Genomic DNA, 16,754 nt, shown 5'->3' with positions numbered 1-16,754 from the left:
TACTGTAAACACAATACAATGAAATATATGAAATGTATTATAGATGCAATAAGCTCAAAGCATCTGGCTAATTATCACAGCTTGACAGCCTAGCCGCATAGCTTATATGAGACACAATAAAGTTAACCGAATAACAGACAACGGTTCAAAACGCTTCACCGCTTAATTGTACAAAATGAATTATACTCACAGACTATGCCTTAGCGAAGAGAAAAGGATTAATCCTGTAACGGCGGAGCTGGCGGTTGAATGAGCCCACACGCTAATATCCCGAGTCACACAGTAGATTCACTTTCTGACTCTCAGCGTAAACTGCTCTCGTGTTGTCATGGTTACGAAAATACACACACCGCTCTAAGCTACGATAGCGAGATAAAGAGAACACAAAGAACACATTTCTGGGGGCATAACAAAGACATCATCCTGCCCCTCAGATGGAGTCCCAACCCATTTTCTAAAAAAGATAATTAAGGTAGTCAGTCCTGACATTTTAACTATTTTTAATAGCAGTCTCAGCTCTGGAGTAGTACCAACTGGATATAAGCACGCTGTAGTGCAGCCAGTGCTTATAAAACCGAATCTTGATTCCTCTGTTCTTGCTAATTTTAGACCTGTTTCCAAGCTACCGTTTCTGTCAAAAATTCTAGAAAGGATTGTATTTGAGCAGCTACAAACCTTTCTAAACAGTCATAATATTTTTGAGAAGTTCCAGTCGGGCTTCAAAACCCACCACAGCACAGAAACTGCCCTCCTAAAGATACTTAATGATATTTTATTAATCACTGACTCAGGAGACCCAGCTGTGCTCCTGCTCCCAGACTTAACTGCAGCCTTTGATCCTGTTGACCACAGCATTCTGATCTCCCGTTTGGAGCAATGTGGTATCAAAGGTATCCCCTTGGAACGGTTTAGGTCGTACCTCTCCAAGAGGACTTTTTCCGTGAGCCTTGATGATTTTATTTCTTCCCCAGCTCCTTTTACTTGTGGTGTCCCGCAGGGATCCGTATTAGGCCCAATTCTTTTTTTCAATCTACATGTTGCCCCTAGGCCTAATCTTTAGGAAGCATAACATCTGCTTTCACTCATATGCCGATGACACCCAGATTTATCTTCGGTTTTATAGAAACACCTCTACGCCCATGGAATCGTTAGTCAAATGTCTCGACGAAGTTAAAGCTCAGGCGGTAGAGCAGGTCATCTACTGATTGGAAGGTTGGTGGTTCGATTCCTGGCTTCCCCTAGTCTGCATGCCAAATATCCTTGGGCAAGATACTAACCCCAAATTGCTCTCCGATTCATCCATCGGAGTGTGTGTGTGAATGTTACTGAGAAAGATGTGCTTGTGCGAATGGGTGTGAATGGGTGAATGCACAAGTTGTGTAAAGCGCTTTGAGTGCTCAGAAGAGTAGAAAAGCGCTATATAAGAACCAGTCCATTTACCAAAACCTGGATGGCCTCAAATTTTCTTACCTTCAACGAGGATAAAACTGAGGTAATTATTTTTGGACCAAGCGGTAATTTCAATGCCCCAGATTTGGACTCATGCAACCTAACATGTGCTGTTAAAACGCATGTAAAAAACCTGAGGGTTTTCTTGGATAGCAAACTTACATTTGAGAAACAAATTAATTCAGTTGTCCAGCGGTCCTTTTTTAAATTAAGGCTCCAATCCAAAGTGAGATCTTTTCTATCCTTTAGAAACTTGGAACGAGCCATTCATGCGTTTGTTTTATCTCAACTGGATTACTGCAATTCACTACAGGGAGTGCAGAATTATTAGGCAAGTTGTATTTTTGAGGAATAATTTTATTATTGAACAACAACCATGTTCTCAATGAACCCAAAAAAACTCATTAATATCAAAGCTGAATGTTTTTGGAAGTAGTTTTTAGTTAGTTTTTAGTTTTAGCTATTTTAGGGGGATATCTGTGTGTGCAGGTGACTATTAAGATAAGATAAGATAAGATAAGATAGAACTTTATTAATCCCTCGGGTGGGTTCCTCTGGGAAATTCGATTTCCAAAAAAGCACAGCACCGACAGAAGTTACAGAGTTACAGAATATTATATATATATATATATATACACACACACACACACACACACACACACACACATATATAAATACAGAGACAATATAAATAAAATATACAAAGGGGATAAATAGAATAAATAGGAATAAAAAATAAAAATACAAGTGAATTGCACATTTCAAGTATTGAGTCTATTGCACCGTTGACTATTTACAAAAGGTATTGCACAGTGAGGTGAAGAGGCACTACAGCTTAGTTGTTCCCCCCTCCTTTGTCCTCCTGTTTCCCCTCCCTCTCCCCTCCAGAGAGGAGTTAAACAGTCTGATGGCGTGTGGGACAAAGGAGTTTTTAAGTCTGTTAGTTCTTGTCTTGGGGAGAAGCAACCTGTCACTGAACAGACTCTTCTGATTGTTTATGGCCGTGTGCAGAGGATGCCTAGCATTGTCCATAATGTCCATCAGTTTCTTTAATGTCCTTTTCTCTGCCACTGTCACCAGAGTGTCCAGCTTCATGCCGACCACAGAGCTAGCCCTCCTGATCAGTTTCTCCAGCCTGGATGAGTCCCTCTTTGCTGTGCTGCTCCCCCAGCACACCACAGCATAGAAAAGTACTCCAGCAACCACCGACTGGTAAAACATCCTCAGGAGCTTCCTGCAGATGTTAAAAGACCTCAGCCTCCTGAGGAAGTACAGTCGGCTTTGGGCTTTTTTATACAGGTGCTCTGTGTTGCATGACCAGTCCAGTTTATTGTCCACCCACAGCCCGAGGTACTTGTACTTGTTGACCACCTCCACCTCCTCCCCCTCTATCTGAACCGGCAGTGGACCTTCTCTGGACCTCCCGAAGTCCACAACCAGTTCCTTAGTCTTTGAGGTGTTGAGTTGCAGGTGGTTTGTGTGACTCCATGCGACAAAGTTCCTCACCAGACTTCTGTACTCCTCTTCCTGATCATCCCACACTGTTAAAAAAAATTCCGTTATAAAACGGAAAAAGTGCTGGTAATTAATTACCAGCACTTTTTCCGTTATTGTACGGGCACTTCCGTAAACCTTAAAACGGATATTTCTGTAGATTTACCCGAGTTTTTCTGTACCATTGACGGACATTTCCGTCAAACCTAAAATGGAAAATTCCGTATTTTCCATAAATTTCGGCGTTATTGCACAGACAATTCCGTAAACCCTATAACAGATATTTCCGTAGATTTACCTGACTTTTTCTTTACCATTTACGGACAGTTCCATCAAACCTAAAATGGAATATTTCGTATTATTTAAGTACTCAATCCATACCATTTACGGACACTTCAGTCATCCTAAAATGTTTAATTCTGTACCATTCTCTATACCGTTTACCATCAATAAAGCACAAATGTAGAATCACAGCAATTATTTATTTCCTTTAACAGCTGCCAGTGCTTTAAAGTGATTTCACTTTTTGTGGTGAATGATTTGCAATATTTACACTACAACCATTAAAACATTCAGAACATCACCTTCACATTCAGAGAAATTTTACATACATAAACCAGCTGTTTTCTCAAAGAAGTACAGCCATGTCCTTTAACAGGGAGATGCCAAATCTAGCAACTTTTTAGCATCCACAGGCTGACAGGCATTAATAACAAATTGATTTGTTAAAGACAATGACAAAATAAGACAATAAAACTGCCAGCATTGCTGTTGCTGTCTCACCTGTCAGTGCAAAATGAGGAGCCCCCTCCAGGAGGATGCAGAAACCTACACCTCCAACTCCACATATCACACCGACAGGCAGAGCTCTGCAACCAGTGGCTGACCTTTCTACAAAAAACAAATAGAACATTAGAAGTATTACATTATACAACTTTTCTATAAAACATCAGTGCAGCAATAACAACCATGACCTTAGAAGGATGACTGTGCAACATGCCATAAAGAGATTTTTAAAACTCTTAAAACAACTTAAAACTAAAAAAAAATTAAAACTTACACCTCCAACTCCACAATGACAGGAAAAGCTTAACTGGAATGACAAATATCGCCCACCTTCCCTCCCCCTTAACATGGGGGATTTGAAACTGCAGCATGTGTGTTGTGGGCATCTAGTTAAAACATCTGAACTCACCTAATACTGTAAAAATCTGTATTTCTACTCCCAAGCCCCATGTTTTTGGATTTGCCTTTGTGTGTGTGTGTGTGTGTGTGTGTGTGTGTGTGTACATTCAGTCCAAAAAGGTATTTTCTGAGCTCTGAGAACAGCTCAAATGGCCCATTCAGATTCCTTCTGCTTGCATTCAAATTCCTTCAGCTGAGAAACCAGCTTGCACACCTGTGGAGGAATGAAGTGCCGTTTCTTCCCCTTCTTCTCTGCCTTGGAGCCTCGCTCAGGATTGACCCCAAAGAAAACTCTGAGGGAAAAAAAAAAAAACAATAGTGATATGCAGACAAAGTTTGCACATGTAGTGTGGCTTGACAGGAGTGGAGCAGTTCAATAAAATCCTACATTTGTTTTCTTCAATATGCCCCTATGTGTGAACCTCTCTATCATTCTAGTTGACCATCTGTCTAGAACCCAATGTTGTTGTGGTGCTGGTGCCAGTGGCTAAGCTCTCTTCCTTTGTCTTTTCAAGACACATGCATTCACACTGTGCATATACAGAAATGTTTGCAAGGGTGAGAAGTCTGCTTATCACCAACACATGACAGCATGCATCCTCAATGTGTATGCAGGGATATTATAAATGCACAGAACACAGAAGGGGATAGAAAACACAGTTGACATTGTCCTATCAAAAGGTGTAACAGCACATTTGAACACGGACTGTCCTGGGGGTTATTCAAACATGGAGTGGAGAAACTGTGACATTCAGTGCACGTTACACATCAGTACAAGTATTAACATTTGGGCATGAATCCACTATGTAGTATTTTTTAAATTAATATGTTTAGTCTTTCCTTCGGGGGGGGGGGGGGGGTCCCTGGAACAACATATTTTGAGTTTGGGGTCTGCAGCCAAATAAATTTCAGTTTGTGTGTCTTTGACATGAAAAGGTTTGACCACCACTGACATAACCTGGTCTCAGGTGCTAATGGTTTTAAAGAGATAGCTCAAACGAATTTTGTGTCAACAAACCATTCTGAGAAAAATATGTTTTTGCTCCATTTCCCAACTGGAATCATGTTATGTTTGTTTTGTTATTGATTGACTTAGGACACTATTTAAAGCAAAAAGCATGTTACCTGCCCTTTAAAAAGATATGACACATTTATTCCAACAATAGTCTTCAACAGGGAGCTACAAAATCTCTGAACAAATCCATATTCAGGGGGATCATAAGCCAATAACAGCTGATCTAAAAGCTCACAGCATGTGACGACACATTTTGAGCTTGTACATCTCAGACAAACGGGTTTAGTGTAGATTGACAAAAAGCAGGTCAGGTGCAGAAAGGCACGGCAAAGTCACATTTACAAAGTATTTCCAAACAATGAGTGCTTACCTTTGCATGAATTCGAGAGTAAAAGCCATCTCCGGTGGGTATTGGACGTTCCAGACATAAAACATGGAGAAGACGTAGCTCAAGGCCACAATGGGAGAGGTGATGTGGTCATTGACAAGTAACCCATCAACAGCAATCTTGAATTGCTGGTCACCTTAAACACAGATAAAAACCATGTACCATTTACAAAAAAAAAAAAAATCCTATATTTTAAGGCAAGCAAAACATTTCTTTAATAAATATGACACAACAACAGCTTATAACAACAGCTAACAACAGCTTGCTGGGATACAAAAAAAGATTTAACTACAAACCTCTGATTAGGATGCATGGGGTCACTGGGAGTTCGACTTCAGGATCTGCAGAGATCTGTTTTGGTGACAGACATGATACATGAATTAATGTTTCCAGTACACACAAACCTGCTGGCAAATTGACTATCTGCTAGTGTCTTCATCAGACAGAGGTAGCCATTATGCAAAAACATTAATGTAAATAGTTTATAGATAGAGAGTTTATAGAGAATATCAGCAGCACAATTAGGGGAATCTATACTTCCTACTGTGGTTGGTTACTTGGTTCACCACTGGATGCAAATAATTATCTTGCACACAGTTTAAAATCTACAACATCTACCTCTTTTTTGTGGAAGAGTTTATAAGAGTCTTCCTTGAAGTATTTTGAAATGCCACAGATGAGCTGTATTGGACCTTCGCCCGTCTTCATCCCTTTGGAGTCAAGGAAGTCATTGATCCCCTTTTCTTTTTTGGAAAGTTCCTGTTCAAGGTTCAAGGTGTTAATTTTGTACAAGTACATAAGACTAACACTCATTTTCGTTTGGAGCTATGGAGAGAATTTTGAAAAAAATAAAAATAAAAATGAATTATTTCATTTTCATTTGCAACCTGTTCTGTTTTGATCTCAAATGTCCTGCTTTTTTGGTTGTCACTTCCTGATTTTTGGTCTCAAATCTATTCCATTTGATTGTTCATCCAAGTTATTCTATTTGATTGGTTGCCAGTTTATCTTTTTTGGTCTCAACTCTCTTTTTGGTTGCAAATCTTTTTCTGATTGATTAATAAAGACAAAATTCTCTCCATATGGAGCAGCACAGCACAGCACAATCATAATAATAACAATAACAACACACCTGTGCCAGCTTGTTTTGTACAGAGAAGCCAAGGAGTTTAGATGCATGATCAAACAGGTGAGGAACTTCAAACAGGAACGGCCACTCGTCCTTTACAACGGCAATAGTGGTATCATCATCGTTGAGGATTTCACGCTGAATGGGATATGTTTCAGTCATCAATTTTCGAACAGATGACTCCTAAAGATATGAGGCAGTTAGACAAACAGTCGAACAGTTAGTCAAACTAACCAATTAAAATAATAAAACAGGGTATCAATTTCAATTGACTATGGGCATAGTGATCTACAGACGATCTACAATTTCACAATGTGTCCTAAATTGTACTTGGACCCAGACCTTATCGCATTACTCCTGCTATATACTATTGCTGTGTGAATGGTTGTATGTCTAGATGGTGGACTGTAGGAACCGAATTGCCCTTCGAGGATTAATAAAGCTTTCTGTATCTGTAATGGATGATTGCAGACCCACCTGAAGATCCTGGGTTTGAAAGGCACGTTTCAACTCATCTCGTTTAGACAGCAGGTCTTCTCTACACACGGCCCCCTCAATGATTGGATCCCACGCCACACATCCATACAGATCTGAATTCCTGGGCCTTTTCTTTGTTGAATTTTCACCCCCTGCTTGCCTCTTCAGTGAGCTTTGTGGCCTCTTCATATTTTCAATTCTGTGTTCCAGCTGACGAAAGAGAGTTTCAGAACCATCTTTTGCAAAAGGTTTGTTTCCAAACGGCTCTGTCAGCTTGAAGGAGGCAGGATATTGTCCTACAATCATACTGGCGAGTTCCCTCAGCTTTTGTCTACCAGGTCTTCCTGGGTGTTTATGGAGGTAATCTTCAGCGACGATCCGAACCATCTCTCGTCTGTCTTTCCCCATTATGTACTTTTTTTCACGCAACTCATCCATGACTTTTGAGGGAAATTTGTGCCATGGTACAGAATATGCGTCTTGGGATGGGGAGTCGGCTGTCTCAGGTGGTGTTGAGGGCAGCTGAAACCTCTGTGGTTCAGGTGTTGATGAGGGGCCAGGCCGGGTGAACTGCGGTGGAGTTTGTGAATCTATGGATGACATGACAAACATCTCCATAAATTAAACACATCACAATTGTTGCAAATCAATTAATACATTGGTCCTCAATGTCCAGTTTGGGTCAACCAGGAATACAAATGGACCTAATTATGAAAACCAATTATAGAGTAATTATTGCCATGTACAGCTGATGGCAACTTTTTTTTTGCATTTTTGGAATAAACCGTTGTAGTTTCAGAAAACTTGCATTAAAACAGAGGGGCAAAAACTCACCTGCTTCCAATGCTTTGACAGCTCTGACGAATCTTTTGCACTGAATGAATGGCAGAGTGTCTTTAATGTCCTCCGGGTCCACAAGGCTCAGGTCATCTACAGAGAGAACTCCTAATTCCTCCAGTTTAGCCATGAGTGTATCCATCTGATCGCTACTGAGCGATGGCATTGCTTTCTTGACATAGTTTTTCACAAGTTCCATGTTGGTGTGTGTTTAAGAGGAATGAGCCACCGAGTACCTCTCTGGTAAGAATAAAGTGGATGATAATCAGCAAGTTTGTTCAAATCATGGCAACTGAACAGGTCAGAAGCATTTTCATCAAGTTCATAGAGTCCAAGCTCAGGTATCCAGCTGGCAGTTTTCCCTCGAAGCAAAAGTAGGACAGTAGTTTCATTTTTTACAAAAATGCTTGCTATTTGTCCTAACTGCAGTAGTCCTTTTGTGTAGCTCAGTAAGACCAGCATTCCATTTGCATATGTAGTGCCTTTAACCTGCACACTCTCTGTGACAACTGAGTTACTTGAGTTCAAATCAAATTCTCCAACCACTGTCTTTATGTTCTGGTCATAGAGCTCTGGGTAGAACCGTGTTGAGTCTGAGACATGAACCTGGGAACGAAACAAGGTACCACAAGACTGATAAGCCTGAAGCAACTGGTGCCGTTCAGCCAGAGACTTGGTTACATTTATGAAGTTCTTACTTGCTCTAATGCACCTTTTAAAATAAGAATGTTTTGATTCAAAGCGCATTGTCCAAGTATATATGAGTGGGCCAAATTGTAAAGTCAAGTGTGCATAGTGAAGCAGATAGTGGTGTTTTGGTCTAAGTTGAACTCTTGGAAACAGCTCTTGCCTCAATTCCACATACAGTTCAATCAGTCCCTTCATGAAAGCAATCTGCAACTCTGAGAGCCGAGGTGCACAGACAAATTCAACAAGCTCCCTCAGAAGTAGTACAAGTCCCCATACTTCATTATCAGCATCTTCAATTGTGTCATGCACCAAAACAGGCAAGAATTTCAAAAGCCACCTGTTTTGGGCTGCATGTCCTCCAAGCCTGGCTCCTGTAGTGGGAATAGTGTTTAGCTTGTCGCTGCTTTCACCAGGAAATGATTTGATTCTTTCATTAAGAACCTCATAACTGAACCACTTTTGTGTTCTGATTAAGAACTGCAAAAACAATGCCAAATCATAATCTACTACCCCCTCAAACAGATCATGAGCTAAACAAGCTGGTAAGCCTGGCTGACACACATGAAAGTTGGACAGTTTGTTGAAAACACTGCCACATTTAACACCGTGATGAGTGTGTACTTCATTGTTACTTTCCAGAAACCGCACAGTCTCATTATGATCAGCTGGATTTCTATGAGTGAAAACTGTGAGAGGGTTCGACTGAAATTCACTTTTTGTTGCCAAACAGTATCTGCAGAAATATTGAGCTGTGCTGAAATTTTCTGTAAAGCCACCAATCATGTGGGAGCCCAGATTATCGCCCATTATGCACGCAACAGTGCCTTTATATATTTTTCCATTGAAAGATATGCCCCTTTCCTCCAGCTCACACAAGTCTGACACTAGCTTATTGAAAATCTTATCCATTCCAAAGTATTTGCAATCTTTCTCTACACAGAGTAATGCCAACTGTATCTGATCAACAGTTGATCGTTGGTGTGGATGAAAATTTCCAAGTGTGAAGTAGACAGCCAATACTTTATGCTTTGTCTTGGCAGATCCGAGTGGATTAGCCACCTCAAAAGCATCCTGAAAGAGCATTACCTTTAAACTGTCTGGGTCTGAGGAAAACATGGCATTGGATTTGATGGCCCACCCATCAGTGACATCACACAGTACATCATCTTCAGAATTTGAACTAGGACTGTGCTGATCTAAACCTTGCTGTTTCAGAATTACTTTGAGGGTTTCCAGTATTGGGATGTAATGATAGTGCCTCTTCTGGCCACTGCGATTGCGTCCAAGAAAGACTTCAACAGGTTCAACATAGTCATAGTGTGACTTGTAATATTTCAGCCTCTTGTGTTGCGTAGTTAAATGACCCTTTTCATGTAATGCCTTGTGCATAGGGCTCTGCTCGTATATACTATTCCCAAGAGATGTTACAGTCTCCTTTGGAACACCATACTGCCCCAGTTCACAGGCTAGTGCATCCACAGTATATTCCTGTTGAATATCACTTATAGTTCTCATTTCATTTGCTATTTCTGTTATTGTGGAGGCTGGAACCAAATATTTTGCCTGTAAACCCAAGTAAAACTGAGCAAGACTCTCTGTGAAGTTGTCTTTCACTTGATCACTGCAGAAATTATCACTTTGTTCTGCATCAATGTTAAAACTTTCAGGTTCTTCAGGTGATCCTTCACCTTGGAAAGACCGTTCTGTTAGTTCACATATATGAACTGGGGCTATCTTGGTAACATCCCACCCTTTATGGTATCTGGAAATATGCGTTAAAAATGATGACTTTACATTGAATGTCTTAGAACATCCATCAAAGGGACATGTTACAGTCAAACCCTCATCTATGTGACCACTCAAATGACACTTTAAAGTTTTAAGATCATCATATTCACTGCTGCAAAAATTAAACAAGCACCTTAACTGTACAGACACATTACGGTTCCATGTTTGTGTGCTCCTTCTGTCTACATGAGCTCGTGACATATGCACAGCAAGGCTACTGTATGTGTTAAACTTCCTTCTGCAATCCCTATGGCCACATAAAAAAGATACATTATTATTATTTCTGTGTGTTCGGCAGTGTTTCAAGTAATCAGTCGAAGACCGAGCGTTAAAGCCACAAATGTTACAAGTCAACATTTTTAAGAGATTGAATTTGCCAATTGAAGGATAGCCAGAATCAGAACAGAATCAATATGAAAACAATAAATTTATATCAGCACAGTGAAGCATATTCACTTTTCAGGTACCTTCAAATAAGTAATCTGCGTTGGGCTGCATGGGCCACTCTCTTTGGGCTGCAATGTTTTCTGCAATGAAATCTGATTCTACTTAACTATCACCCCTTTTAATTATTACCATGTTCAGTTGCATGCTAATGTAACACAGCGAGCTATAACAATACACACATGTGGCTAATTTACACACACACACACACACACACACACACACACACACACACACAAGCGCGCGCATCCAACTTATGGGCTAACGTTAACTTTAGTTGGGCAAACCACGCTTCAAAATAACGCAAAACCCACACATTCAAATGTTACCATGAAACACACACGGCTACCAACTGACTATCGAGACCAAATTTCATGTAAGAGGGAGGGAAAAAATGGTTTTTGACGTACTTACGAAGCGCAGGCGGCTGGCTAATGCTAACGCAGCTAGCAGCAAACGTCCACTCACATACACACCACTACCAACTGCCTATCGAGACCAATTTAATGTACGAGGGGGAACAAGGTGGCACTCAATTCTCATTCTCATTCCACACAACCAACCTGTTTCCAACTTTCCTTGTGACTTGCAGAAATTTAGGTAGGCACTGACCGCACTGAAAGTAATGGCGTCGGAATATTCTGGGTGGGGGAGAAAATTCTGCCTCGCGCAACAGCAAACTTTCCGTATTTCGCAAAACGGAGCGAATCCGTAGCAAATCCACGGTAAAGGGACCCCTAAATTTACGGATTTTTTTAACAGTGCAGATACACCCCATGATGGCTGTGTCGTCTGCAAACTTCTGAATGTGGCATAATTCAGAGTTGTAGCTGAAGTCAGAGGTGTACAGGGTGAAGAGAAGAGGGGACAGCACAGTTCCCTGTGGTGCTCCTGTGCTGCTGACCACAGTGTCAGACGTGATGTCCTTCAGCCTGACGTACTGTGGTCTGTCGGTGAGGTAGTCGGAGATCCAAGCCACCAGGCAGGGGTCCACCTCCATCCTGTTCAGTTTTTCCTGAAGCATACAGGGCCGGATGGTATTAAAGGCACTGGAAAAGTCAAGAAACAGGATCCTGACCGTGCCTTTTCCCCCATCCAGGTGTGAGTGGGCTCTGTGTAGGAGGTACAGGATGGCATCCTCCACTCCGACACCCGCCTTGTATGCAAACTGTAGTGGGTCCTGGGCATGTTGTACCTGTGGTCGGAGGAGGTTGAGGAAGAGCCGCTCTAGAGTCTTCATAAGATGTGACGTCAGTGCCACCGGTCGGAAGTCATTCAGCTCATTGGGCCGGTTCTTTTTGGGGACCGGGACGATGCAGGATGTCTTCCATAGGGCGGGCACTCTCCCCAGTCGCAGACTGAGGTTGAAGACTCGTTGTAGCGGCTCCCCAAGTTCAGCAGCACACGGCTTTAGCATCCTAGGACACACCTTGTCTGGGCCTGCTGCCTTTCTATTACTGTGCATAATTATTAGGCAACTTAACAAAAAACAAATATATACCCATTTCAATTATTTATTTTTACCAGTGAAACCAATATAACATCTCCACATTCACAAATATACATTTCTGACATTCAAAAACAAAACAAAAACAAATCAGCGACCAATATAGCCACCTTTCTTTGCAAGGACACTCAAAAGCCTGCCATCCATGGATTCTGTCAGTGTTTTGATCTGTTCACCATCAACATTGCGTGCAGCAGCAACCCCAGCCTCCCAGACACTGTTCAGAGAGGTGTACTGTTTTCCCTCCTTGTAAATCTCACATTTGATGATGGACCACAGGTTCTCAATGGGGTTCAGATCAGGTGAACAAGGAGGCCATGTCATTAGTTTTTCTGCTTTTATACCCTTTCTTGCCAGCCACGCTGTGGAGTACTTGGACGCGTGTGATGGAGCATTGTCCTGCATGAAAATCATGTTTTTCTTGAAGGATGCAGACTTCTTCCTGTACCACTGCTTGAAGAAGGTGTCTTCCAGAAACTGCCAGTAGGACTGGGAGTTGAGCTTGACTCCATCCTCAACCCGAAAAGGCCCCACAAGCTCATCTTTGATGATACCAGCCCAAACCAGTAAATGGTAAATGGTAAATGGCCTGTATTTATATAGCGCTTTACTAGTCCCTAAGGACCCCAAAGCGCTTTACATATCCAGTCATCCACCCATTCACACACACATTCACACACTGGTGAATGTGTACTCCACCTCCACCTTGCTGGCGTCTGAGTCGGACTGGAGCTCTCTGCCCTTTACCAATCCAGCCACGGGCCCATCCATCTGGCCCATCAAGACTCACTCTCATTTCATCAGTCCATAAAACCTTAGAAAAATTAGTCTTGAGATATTTCTTGGCCCAGTCTTGACGTTTCAGCTTGTGTGTCTTGTTCAGTGGTGGTCGTCTTTCAGCCTTTCTTACCTTGGCCATGTCTCTGAGTATTGCACACCTTGTGCTTTTGGGCACTCCAGTGATGTTGCAGCTCTGAAATATGGCCAAACTGGTGGCAAGTGGCATCTTGGCAGCTGCACGCTTGACTTTTCTCAGTTCATGGGCAGTTATTTTGCGCCTTGGTTTTTCCACACGCTTCTTCCGACCCTGTTGACTATTTTGAATGAAACGCTTGATTGTTCGATGATCACGCTTCAGAAGCTTTGCAATTTTGAGACTGCTGCATCCCTCTGCAAGATATCTCACTATTTTTGACTTTTCTGAGCCTGTCAAGTCCTTCTTTTGACCCATTTTGCCAAAGGAAAGGACGTTGCCTAATAATTATGCACACCTGATATAGGGTGTTGATGTCATTAGACCACACCCCTTCTCATTACAGAGATGCACATCACCTAATATGCTTAATTGGTAGTAGGCTTTCGAGCCTATACAGCTTGGAATAAGACAACATGCATGCAGAGGACAAAATACTCATTTGCCTAATAATTCTGCACTCCCTGTATATGTGGGTGTCAGTCAGTCCAGCTTGGCCCGGCTCCAACTGGTACAGAATGCTGCAGCTCGCCTTTTCACTCGTGTGAAGAAACACCAACATATTACTCCGGTGCTTGCTTCCCTTCATTGGCTTCCAGTGCGTTTTAGAATTAAATTCAAAATCTTACTTTTAACTTATAAAGTGCTAAATGGCCATGCACCGGACTATTTGTCTGACCTTGTGCAGCTGTATACGCCCTCTAGAGCAGCGGTCCCCAACCTTTTTTGCACCATGGACCGGTTTAAGCCTCAACTCTCGCGGCCCGGTATCAAAATAACTCACGGACCGGTACCTGTCCGACGCCCGGAGGTTGGGGACTGCTGCTCTAATTTTTAATTTTTATCTGTTGTTGTTATTAATGCCACTGTTTAATTGTTATGTTGTACAGCACTGGGCGATCGTGGCTCAAGAGTTGGGAGTTCGCCTTGTAATCGGAAGGTTGCCGGTTCGAGCCCCGGCTTGGACAGTCTCGGTCGTTGTGTCCTTGGGCAAGACACTTCACCCGTTGCCTACTGGTGGTGGTCAGAGGGCCCGGTGGCGCCAGTGTCCGGCAGCCTCGCCTCTGTCAGTGCGCCCCAGGGTGGCTGTGGCTACAATGTAGCTGCCATCACCAGTGTGTGAATGGGAGGATGACTGGATATGTAAAGCGCTTTGGGGTCCTTAGGGACTAGTAAAGCGCTATATAAATACAGGCCATTTACCATTTACTTTGGTCAACACCCTGTTGTTATTAAATGTGCTTTATAAATGAAAATGAAATAAATAAATGATTTTAACATCCATGTAGATGCTAAAAATGACAGCCTCAACATGGCATTTAATCTGTTATTAGACTCAATTGGCTTCTCACAAAATGTAAAAGAACCCACCCACCACTTTAATTACACTGTAGATCTTGTTTTAACGTATGGGATAGAAACTGAACATTTAACAGTGTTTCCTGAAAACCCTCTCCTGTCTGGTCCAAACTCTGCTTCAGGTCCCAAAGTCAAATGAACTCTGCGGCATCACTCAGAGTTACAAACTGTCTAAATCAGGAGTCGGCAACCTTTCTGATGATGAGTGCATCTAAAATTTCCTCAGAAGTCAGTGTGCCATATGACTGCATTAGCAATACATTTAATAACGCTCTATATTAACAGTACTTTACAGAATTATATTTGTTTGCAGATGTTGGCAGTTGGCAAATAGTTATCAGCTATTTTGAAACAAAAAAAAGACACTTTTTATCCATAACAGCAAATGAACGGTACAGCAGAAAATGCAAATGCTGTTTATGGTCTCCTCACAACAATGAAAACAAACACTGTTGTGACAGTGCTGTACACTCTCTTGCTGATATGATTTTTATACATTTTACATCAGATAAAAACTTTGGTTTTTGGTCTACAAAGAAAAGGATCCTGGTGTTATTTGTCTCTCAGAAACAGTTCATAACTTCAACTCATTCATGTCACCTAAAAGGTAAACCTGTTTCTCCATCACCTGTTCAGCTCTGATGATTCAGTAAGGACATCTCCTGGTTTCATCTTCATGTTTCCCTCTCACCACATATCCAAACAGACATCATGACCAGCAGCTTTACAGCTGTGGCTCCAGCAAACATCAGCTGATAGAAAGTAATATTAAATAAATTCTAACAACAGCTGATCAAGCTTAAACCTGCTGCTGTTCTTTAGTGCGACATCTGCTGGTTTCCTCTTTCTGGTGCCGATCAGCTGATTGTTGATCAGCTTCATGATTGAAGTAGAAACAGGAGAGGGAGGGGAGAGAATGAGAGAAGACGCAGAATAAATCCAGCTTTGTGTCTTTTTTCATTGTAGCTGAAGTCCGGGACAAACTGTTCCTTCTCAGCTCAACACGAAACGTAATAATTTCTCTGAATGCGGGGTGATTATGTTTGTACGGGACGGTTGGCAACTCTACTAACTAACCTTATGAACAAAATAAAGTTCACCATCAGTAACATCATAGCACCACCCAAGTATAGAAACTCCGTCATGCTAGCTCACGCAGTACGAGTTATTGTAACTGACTGTAAAAAGTCAGCACAACGAAAATAAACTCCACCTTTACTTGGTTTATATCTGACCCAGATAGACTGCAGGTCATAACTTCTGAAGTTCAGATCACCTGACACTCGGACCGGCGGCCGCCTCGGGTCTCTCCTCCTCCTGCCTCCCCTTTTCCTCATCCACCTGCTGGCCTCTGTGGAAGCTCCACCACAGCCACCACCAAACAACTGAGTTACATTTACACATCAGCCAACAACTGGCCAATCCACCACCTTTCAATGATTATACGTTGCAAAAAACCAAAACAACAAACAAACAAAACCATCGGCCAACCGGGCAAATGCCCGGTAAGCCCAATGGCCAGTCCAGCTATGATCGTGCCATCAGTTAACCCTTCGCGTGCCAGCTGTGGCACGCGTGCCCAGGGTTGCCGACCCCTGCACTAAATTCTTTCATCTGTAATAAAATGATCAGCGTTGCTGTTTTACCAGGTGTAACAACTAAGTTTAACATCCAGGCATCCATGAAAACAGTATTTATGAAGTTTAATGGAGTTAGAAGTTAGCAGGAAGTTAGCTCGCTAGTTTCCGCCTAAACATGACATAGCATGTTCTGACTGAGAGATTTCTGGAGTCTGGAGAAACAGTTTGCTGCTTTATAAGAAAGCCCTCCGTAAAGCCAGAACATCTTACTATTCTTCACTGATTGAAGAAGATTTTTGGTCTCTGGTTTTCCATTACTAAAGAAACCTTTACAGACCTTCTTTCCCTCAACTAACGATGAAACAGGAATCATACTTACGGTGTCTTTGTGTGAGAAATCTATTGATAAATTACAACTATTGCTGGTATTATTCTTAAT

At 41.9% G+C, this 16,754-nt stretch overlaps 2 protein-coding genes across 9 annotated transcripts in view; one reads left to right on the top strand and one right to left on the bottom strand.

Annotated features, from left to right (window-relative positions):
• Positions 1–16,754, top strand: part of LOC309711545 (sodium channel protein type 4 subunit alpha B-like) — an 86,939-nt gene that overhangs the window by 58,585 nt on the left and 11,600 nt on the right. The window lies entirely within an intron of this gene.
• LOC309711269 (uncharacterized protein) lies at positions 2,105–11,652 on the bottom strand. 8 transcript variants are annotated; one of them, XR_014277923.1, is made up of 8 exons: positions 7,972–11,441; positions 7,138–7,727; positions 6,664–6,843; positions 6,150–6,290; positions 5,828–5,882; positions 5,514–5,667; positions 3,727–4,421; positions 2,105–2,990 (listed from the first exon to the last, which is right to left on the bottom strand). XR_014277923.1 is itself a non-coding variant. In XM_082541484.1 (8 exons), the coding sequence occupies exons 1-8, from the start codon at positions 8,171–8,173 to the stop codon at positions 2,952–2,954; spliced, it is 1,440 nt and encodes a 479-aa protein (XP_082397610.1). In that variant the 5' UTR covers positions 8,174–11,443; the 3' UTR covers positions 2,105–2,951. The 8 variants fall into 8 exon arrangements, 7 of the variants coding, with proteins under 7 accessions (XP_082397610.1, XP_082397607.1, XP_082397608.1 ...); XM_082541484.1 differs by having other exon boundaries at positions 4,343–4,421; positions 7,972–11,443; XM_082541481.1 differs by lacking the exon at positions 2,105–2,990 and adding an exon at positions 11,460–11,652 and having other exon boundaries at positions 3,407–4,421; positions 7,972–8,580.

The sequence above is a fragment of the Aulonocara stuartgranti genome (genome assembly GCF_965226115.1).
Source record: "Aulonocara stuartgranti genome assembly, chromosome: 7".
Classification (NCBI taxonomy): domain Eukaryota; kingdom Metazoa; phylum Chordata; class Actinopteri; order Cichliformes; family Cichlidae; genus Aulonocara; species Aulonocara stuartgranti.
This window is presented reverse-complemented; position numbering and strand designations above follow the sequence as displayed.